Here is a 9,121-nt window from a genome sequence, read left to right as displayed (position 1 = left end):
CCATGATGCATAGTGTTTAATTCCTTACATCATCTTTCTGTTAATACAATTTGTTTTATAAAGTAAATGTCATAGCTGTATTTTCCTAATTAAAAAACAATACAAAAATGTTTTGTTTTTTTTTTTTGGGGGGGGGGGGCAGGTTGGAATGCATGAATGGAATTTATTCATGATTTGAGATATGTTTTAAGTCAGAAGTTAGAACTCCCTGGCTAAATGCAGAGGAGTTGCGCCAGGAAAGGCATCCGGCGTAAAACTGTGCCAAACAAAATATGCGTTCATCTAAGATGACACACTGAAGTGACCCCTAACGGGACAAGCCGAAAGGAAAAGAAGAAGTTAGAACCAGTATACTGTACATGAGAAATGTCATTTTTCAAGATGTGCACTTTTTCTTTCTGTGAGGATAATGTTAATCTGGAATACAGTCTACACCAGTGTTTCTGAACCTTTATCCAGCCAAGGAATTTTGCATCTTAACTTTTTTCCTGTCTGGCAACAGGGTTAGACACAGGTTAACCGTGCGTTTTGCCATCTACAGGAGTGGAAAAGTATTTAATTGTTCTGCCCGTCACTGTATGCCATGAGCATAGAGAGATGAACAAAGAAACGTTATTCGCAGGAAATAATTTCTAATCAAATTTAGTAAAATCGGATAACCTCCCACAGCACATCTGATGATCTGTCATGGCACACTAAGGCAGTGGTAGGTAATCAGTAGTTAGGGAGAAATGTGATTTTCTATCAAGAATCAGGACATTTCTCAGTGATCCCCAAAATTCGAGTGTACCTTTCATTTGGGATTTAGTTCTCTACAATTTCACCTCTTTGCAAAGTTAAGTACAGAAGGATATTTAATAATAGAGAGGGTTGGCAAAGGTTAGTACTGGAGTATGTTTAGTTAATTTTTATCTTCAATAAGTCAGGCACAGGTCAGTAGGGTCACTGAAAACCTGAGCTATTAACTCATTTTTAAAATTGTTACACGTCTATGACAGTCCCAAAGTCCGTGCATCAGAGTTAGTCTTCCGTCAAGGACGTCAGGTTTTCCTGTTGTCTGCAAACCAGCCGCAGCTCATGAAACATTTAACAATGCCCCCGCTGTGAAGTGCTGTGATAGCGGCTTTGTGATGTTTGCAGAGGCTTTGCTAGTAGCACGTTGCCAAATACTCAAAGCCAACAAGGTCAAACAATGTCTACTTGAGTAAACCACCTGACTTGGTATTGAGGAAAGGTTTCGAGCACAACATGAAGAAAAGAAACAACAAAGCCATCATTAATGGCACAACGTTGACATAACCAAGAACTGGAGGTACCTCTAAATTTGATGGGAAAAAAACTAAAAGTTCAGGGAACCTGCCAAGCTCCCAACCCCCGTGAATGAATGCCAGTCTGACGTAGAGACGTAGTCTCTCTGGTGTGTCCCGGCTTGTCCCAAGGGCCTCCTCAGTGAGTGATATAACCTTCAGGCTTCTGATAGCATAAAAAATGTCATCAGGTGTCTGCTAAAAGGCAAAACAAATGTCAGGGAAAGCCTGCTAGAACATCTGGACTTTATTTCGGGTTAATCAGAGGCAGTTTAAATGGTAGCAGGTGTTGCCATTTAATGTATTTGAATGTGATTACTAATTCTGAGCGCATCCTCATTTGTGAACGTCATTAGTCTATTTTTACTTGCCCTTTAAAGAGGGGACTAAAATGGTAATTGCACATAAGTAAATAAGTGGCCAACATTTTATCTTTTTTTCCTAGGAGGAAAACCTCCATCTTGAGTTGCTGCTGCTTGGTGTTCATAAAATCTCTACAAATGATTGTCATCATTCAACTTTATAGAAAGCATACATGTTTCTGCGCAGGAAGTTACTGTTGGAAATTGCAAAAATCAGTCCAAAAATGGTCTTTGATCCCTTGTTTCTGAATCGTTAGTTGTTACTCTTTATCACAAAATCGTGAACTTGATATAATTTGCGTGGTGCTGTGAAAGACTGATTCAAGTCCGGCCTCTCCTGTGTAGAATTTACATGTTCTTCCCACGCCAGCCAACCGGTGCTCTAAGATGTGAATGCAAAACTGTCAAAGAAAAGCCTACTAGAACATCAGAATTTTATTTGGAGCCATAAATCAGAGGCACTTTCAATGGTGTGTCACTTGTTTGAAGGTTATGTTTATTGTGAGCACAACCACATCCAAACCTCTAAGAGGGTTTGCAAACTTCAATCCATCCATTTCCTTAGCCGCTTATCCTCACGAGGGTCGTGGGGAGTGTTGGACCCCATCCCAGCTATCAACGGGCACGAGGCGGGGTACACCCTGAACTGGTTGCCAGCCAATCGCAGGGCACATCGAGACAAACATCCACACTCACAATCACACCTTGAGGCAATTTAGTGTCCAATTAATATTGCAGTACAGTAGTGCAGTACAGGTTAAAGGTCACCGTAAAGGTGGAAAATGTTTTGAAATGATTTATCTTGGTTTCATATTGTCGCACCACAAAAACTTGGTGTTTAAACTGCTACGTGCAGACTTTTCATGTCCGATGTATCTGTCAATAGTGAGCCATGTTTTACGAGGGATCGGACTTAGAGTTGTTTACACGGACGCCGTGATGACACCATTACAATTTGGTCGGGTAATTATTGTATAGCCGTAGTGCACACAATGGAGGAGCAAGCAGTGTGGTGTGTGTTTCTAGGTGATATTAAAGGTGATATTTACATGTCAGCCCCTATCTGTGTGGAGCTATAGACAATTAGCCACATTCAGACTTAAAAGGTTGCAAAAGGGCAATAATACCTCGGTACGGTTTTCTGCACACCCCAGCATTTCTTTTGTTTTTTTACCTTGCTTATTCATCATATGCTGAAATCAATTTTTCATCACAACACTATTTTGTCCTTTTATTTAATGTCACGATACAAATACATACTGTTTGTTTTCACAGAACAAAATCACAGCGTGATGCACGCACACAAACACAAACCATTTCTTGCCTGCAGTCGTGTGTGAATGAGGGAAATGAAAAGTCGGAGGTCAGAGTATAAGTCACGCATGTAAGAGCACCGTAAAATGCAGTTTCAGTCAGGAATGCTTGAGTAGGTATTTGATATAGAAAAAAATAAAATGAGGGGTTGGGGATGGACAACATTAAGCCACCTTAGTTCATTTTGCTTGATCATTGGGTGAGAAGAAAAGTGCTTACATTTTTCAAGATTATACCTGCACCTATAATTGTATTTTTTAAAATTATTTTCTGCATTACAGACAGAAATGGGTGTGCCAAAGATGAGATCCTTTTTGAGAGTTTTGAGAATTTTATGCAGAAAACAGCTATTTGTAACATTAAGGAATAGAATGAACCCTAGCCTGTATTCACATAATCATAAATTCACGTAGAAATTTTCCTTGATGAACCTATAGTCTCCTATTCACAGAAAAAAACATCTACTCTGACCGAAGCGATGTCTAATGTAAACATGCGACTTTGGCGCCATCTTATGTCATCTTGGTGGTAAGGAACCTCTGAAGTAAGGGGAGGATTTTCATTTTGTCAGGCCACAATATTTCTAATAGGATAAGTACTTTGTTGCTGTCTTGTGGTATTTATAGGCAATTACCTTTATGTGTGGGTCAATCGCTCACAGATTTTTACTGTTGGCATCACTTATGTAATGCCACAAGATCGCGTGAAACCTTGCTTGAAAGGTTCAAGCTGTTTAATGGCACTCCCAGTTGAAGTTTACTGTCAAACTAAAAATTAAAAAATGGCACAGTGTATTTAAAACAAACAGCTTTAAGTTTGCTTAGCTGAATGCCAACAATGCAAAATGCCTCAGACTAACTACTGAATAACATCTGGCACGGTGTTACAACTGATATTTGAACATAGAAGTTGGAGCAACATACATAGATGGATAATAACTATACTCACAGGCATGTATTCTATGCCTTCTGAGAAGAATGACGATTACTTCATCTTACTGAGGCACGGTGTACTCTCATTGTACGGTATTTTATCAGTACAGTATCTGTATTATACTGCCCCAAGGTGCACAAATGTGTCAAAAACTGTTGTTAATTATGTACAGTTTATTTAATTATGCCACTGTGTTTTTACTGAGATTGGCTGGCGACCAGTAAAGGGTATATCCTGCCTCCAGCCCAAAGTCAGTTTGGATAGACGCCAGGAGACCCTTGTGAGGATAAGCGGTTCAAGGAATGGATTGTTTTTTAATAACGTATTATTGTATAGGGGGTTATTTTTATTTTACTTTTTTGTGGGAGGCTAAAACAGATTTGCGGGAGTGTCATTCATTTCAATGGGGAAAGATGATTTAAGACATGAATAGCAAGCAAGTTGACGGTGCAAATTAAAGTCGTATTTCAAAGAATCACTCCATGTCGACGCAATACATCCTGAATCAGTGACTAAAATCTTTGTTTGCCGGAGGGAAATTATATTAACATTTCATATTTGTGGTTTACAACTTTAGAAGATTAATATGGGAAATTATTAAAAGTAAATACCATTCAACGAGTGGACTACCACTATTTGCAGCAGGGCTCAATCCCTATCGCTTGCAGAAAGCAGAGGTTTACTGTAGTCTCTTTAAAATAAAGCCATTTAATTACATATTGTCTTTGTTTAATACGACCAAGCTGGTGGGAGCTCCCTCCACTCTCCTCCCCCTCAGAGCATGGGTGAAAAAGTTTTGCATTGGGACGGACACCCGGCGCAGAAGCTCCTTGAGTCCAGTGCGATATTCCTGGCGGATGAGGCAGTAAAGGACTGGGTTGAGGCAGCTGTTCGCCTGGGCCAGGCACACAGTCAGCGGGAAGGCATAAGCCTGCGTGTTGTAGAAGGCCATGCTGAAGGGCACCAGGTCAAACTTGATCAACACGCCCCACAGGGTCAAAGCCTGGTTGGGCAGCCAGCAGATGAAGAAAGACAGAACTACGATAGTGATGGAGCGGGTGATTTTGGAGCGGCGCCGGTGGCGACCTCGCTCGCATTCGGACCTCTCCGTGACGCTACCGCCTATCACGCTGCCCACCACGCGCTGGCTCAGGACGAATCTCAGGAGGAGGAGGTAGCACACTGTAATGATTATCAAAGGAAAGACAAATCCTAAAAGCACTTTTTGCATTTGATAGAGGCCGAGGAGTACTTGAGGATCCAAGTGACCGGAATCTGATTCGGAGAACCTCACAAGGCAGAGCTCGTCGTCGGCAGACACCTGTGAACGCAAAACGTTGTAGGTGATCGAAATCTGAAATAATAGAAATACCGGTTTCCACCAAAAACTACATTTTCATCTATATCTGCAGTGTCTCGCATTTCCAACATCAAAACATTTGAGGACCCTGAGTAAAGGATTTTTTTTTTTTTTTTTTTTTTTTTTAAGTCATTCCTAACCATTGTCCCACACCTTTGGTTGCAAATGTTTAAATTTTCAGTTGGAAACTTTCATCCATTCACTTTCTTCCCCTTATCCGGGGTCGTGTTGCGAGGTCAGCAGCCTGAGAAGAGAAGCCCAGAATTGCTTCTCCAAAGCCGCTCCGTCCAGCTCTTCCAAGGGGGATACAAATGTGTTCCCAGGCCATCTGAAGGACATAGTCCCCTTTAGCATGTCCCGGGTCTTCCCCGGGGCCGCCTCCAGTCGGACGTGCCAGATAACACCTCACCAGGGAGGCATCCTGGGGGCATCCTACTCAGTAGCCCAGGCCACCTCATGTGGCTCCTCTTGATGCAGAAGAGCAGCGGCTTGACTCTGAGCTGCAACCCTAAGTCAAGAGCTTTCCCTTTCAGCTCTCTTCTTTTACCACGACAGACCGATGCGGCTTACGCATCCCTGCAGATGCCACTTGATGTCTTGCTCTATTTTCCCTCGCTCTTGAGCAAGACCCAAACATGCTTGAACTCTTACACGTGGAGCAGGATTTCACTCCCGATCGTAAGACGGCACTCCACTTTTTTCCAACTAAACTCCATCGCCTCAGATTTGGAGTTGCTGATTCTCAGGTACAATTAACCTGTGTATCCACCTATTGCCATTCACACAACACAATTGTGTTCAATTTAACAGTAAATTTATTTTCACATCATTTTTACATATGTAATTTAGTAGATCTCAGATTTTATAGTTTTTACTTCATCAGTAATTCTACTTTTGCGAGTCTTTACTCCACAAGTATCTATACTCGTACTTAAAGGGGAATTCCACTGGTTTGCATTAGCAATGTATCCAGTAGGTCATGTAATATGTACTCTATTTAGTTAAATCCTCTCTCATTTAATAGTGTTTTGAGAAGATTTTTATCGACAATTACGAATTTTCAGGGGCGCTGCCATTTTCGCAAGTCACATGACCTACGTGCGCGGTTGTGACGTGTTACGTGCCGCAAGAAATGCTCGATTACATGGGACACCATTATGCCCAGCGCTGATTTCTCGGATTTATCCTCATCTGATGAAGAAAACGGAGGAATACTTCCATACACAACCGTGAGCGGCTCCACCGCTCGGTTGATCGGGAAGACGGAGGAATACCTCCCTACACATCCGTGAGCAGCACCGAGCCCTCTGAGCGAGCTTCGGGGCTCGCTCGCCGTGGAGACGTGAGCTCGCTTCCCGAGCCCCGGAGCTCCCTCGCCAGGGAGCAAGGTCATGGCTCCCCCAAGCCCCGGAGCTGTGCCGCTCACGGCTGTGCATGGAAGTATTCCTCCGTCTTCCCGATCAACCAATACTGGTATTTCTTCATTAGATGAGGATAACTCCGAGAAGTCAGCACTGGGCATAATGGTGTCTCATGTAATCGAGCCTTTGTTTCAGCATGTAACACGTCACATCCGCGCACAGAGGCCATGTGACTCGCGAAAATAGCAGCGCCCCTGAAAATTCACAATTGTCGATAAAAATCTTCTCAAAAACTATTAAATGAGAGAGGATTTAACATCACATTGTTAAAATAGAGTATATATTACGTGACCTATTGGATACATTGTTAATGCAAACCAGTGAAATTCCACTTTAAGTACACAACGTGACTACATTGGAGGTCAACAAACCTGAACAGTGGTGGAGTAGATGGAATGAGGCAGCGTGGCCACCAGCGAAATCACCCAAATAGCCAAACTTGCCCATTTCGCCCGAACAGCTGCCATCTTCGGAGAGGCAATCTTCAATGAGGTGACCAGGGAGTGGTAGCGGGTCACACTCATGGCGGTGAGGAAGAACACGCTGGCGTACATATTCATGGTGGTGACCGAGCTCACAATCTTACACATGACCCTGCCAAAAGGCCAGCGGAAGTCCAACACGGTGTCCACAGCCCAGAAGGGCAAAGTGAGGACAAACTGGAGGTCAGTGAGCGCCAAGCTCATCACGAAACAGTCGATGGAGGAGTAGTGGTGACCTCGGCGACGGAAGTGAAGCAAGAAGATTGCCAGAAGGTTGCCCACGAGTCCCAAGACACACACCAACAAGTAGATCAGAGCGATGAAGACTCGCACCTAAAGTACAAACCAAAACGTTTATGTAAAAAAAACAAAAACAACAATCATGTATTTATAATGATCAAACTGTCATGTAGCAAACATTTATTTTTATCGTGGCACCTTCAAATACAGCACAAGTTTAATTCATTTAGAAATGAAAGAATTAGACAGATTTGTGCAGATTGGCCAGTTGGTTACTTCAGTGTGAGCGTCTGAGGTGAGCTGTGGCCTGGAGGTCCCAGAATCAAGATGGCAGACACCACTGAAAATGGCTGAGAACAACCAAGCAAATATCCAGTGTGGCGTCCAGCTCGAGACTGATAAACAGGTGATGGTCGTTTACAATAACAGTGACATATACTGAATTTATAATTCCATGCGTACTTGTGGTGAAAAAGTAAGAGCTCGGATGCAGTCAGTGAATGGAGCAATTGTTGCCTATTTCCTCGTCTTTGTGGCTGTGCTTTTTTTTTTTTTTTTTTTTAAAAAAAAACTGCAGCATGTGTGTAAATACATACAGTAATAGTATATTATATGATGAGCCACAAAACCAGAGTTGCTGTTTTTCCATTCCATAATCCATCATATGTTTACACATATCTCTCAAATCAAATGATACTAATCTTGCTATGTTTTGTCAGGTCACAATCTGTAACTGGTTTTGATCTGGATCCAAACCAGATGGAGCATTTTGGCAATGATAGCAATAAGCCGATTTAGCTCCAAATGTTACATTTTTTTCGGTTTAATTTAAAGAACTTACCACTGTGTTGGCAGTCTCCCCATGCAGATCCACAGAGGGTTCCTGGGAGAGGATCTGGAGCCAGCAGTTGAGGGACAGGTTTAAGGCAGCCAGATTGGACCCTGCTCCGCTGGGGTTGACCAGTTTGGAGAGTTCACGCTCATCTTCCTCTCCCCCACAAGCGCTCAACGCACCAATAGGTGCTGATGCGGCGGCGCTGCTGTTGCTTTGCATGACTTGATCGGTGAGAGACTTTTAACGCCACTTGGCACCCACCATCTCCTCTTGAGCAAGCTTAATTTCCAAAGTGTGTTCCAGTGGGAAAGAAAAGGTCTCCATAGTCCTTGGCATATGTGTAGCGAGTCATTTCTGACTTATTTCATCAATGAGGGCAAATATGTAGCTACTCGGTGACAGCCTAAATCGGAGCATTCACAACTGTTCCAGTCACCTCCTCTCTTGTCAAGTGATGCTCACACCTTTCAAGCCTTTTATAATCACTCACTTTCCGCTTTCGGTCATGAGGGGGCGCCAAGGCACATTTCACATGAGAAACGTTCACCGCCTTGCCACCAAACAAAAATAAAGTACCGGCAGATACACGCAGGTCAATTATGTACCTTCTGGCATACAATGGAAGAACATAAGATTATTATTGCTTTAACAGTACTCATAGTCACAATGAGTAATATTTGTGCAATACTAATTAGCTGAGAGTGCAATCAAGAGTATATATCACACGGTCCCCAGGTGACCATGGTGGGCACACTAGGAAGGGCAGCACAATGACCATTTAATTGATGCAGAGTGACAAAAACTTGAATTATTTTAATTCTATTTCATATAGTCACATTGCAAAAACCTTCGATTAATTGAAACCAT

General features: G+C 42.6%; 1 protein-coding gene across 1 annotated transcript; it reads right to left on the bottom strand.

The window, feature by feature from the left end:
• Window positions 1-4,628: 4,628 nt before the first annotated feature.
• On the bottom strand, window positions 4,629-8,498 carry LOC133510939 (relaxin-3 receptor 1-like). The gene is made up of 3 exons (XM_061839453.1): window positions 8,261-8,498; window positions 7,069-7,512; window positions 4,629-5,237 (listed from the first exon to the last, which is right to left on the bottom strand). The coding sequence occupies exons 1-3, from the start codon at window positions 8,471-8,473 to the stop codon at window positions 4,629-4,631; spliced, it is 1,266 nt and encodes a 421-aa protein (XP_061695437.1). The 5' UTR covers window positions 8,474-8,498.
• Between the last annotated feature and the right edge of the window lie 623 nt (window positions 8,499-9,121).

Source organism: Syngnathoides biaculeatus, chromosome 13, assembly GCF_019802595.1.
Source record: "Syngnathoides biaculeatus isolate LvHL_M chromosome 13, ASM1980259v1, whole genome shotgun sequence".
Taxonomy (NCBI): Eukaryota; Metazoa; Chordata; class Actinopteri; order Syngnathiformes; family Syngnathidae; genus Syngnathoides; species Syngnathoides biaculeatus.
This window is presented reverse-complemented; position numbering and strand designations above follow the sequence as displayed.

Coding starts and splice junctions, on each gene's coding strand:
- LOC133510939 (XM_061839453.1), bottom strand. CDS start 8,473: ATGCAAAGCAACAGCAGCGCCGCCGCATCAGCACCTATTGGTGCGTTG. Junction 7,513..8,260: donor GGGAGACTGCCAACACAGTG/GTAAGTTCTTTA, acceptor TTTGTACTTTAG/GTGCGAGTCTTCATCGCTCT. Junction 5,238..7,068: donor TCTACTCCACCACTGTTCAG/GTTTGTTGACCT, acceptor TTGCGTTCACAG/GTGTCTGCCGACGACGAGCT.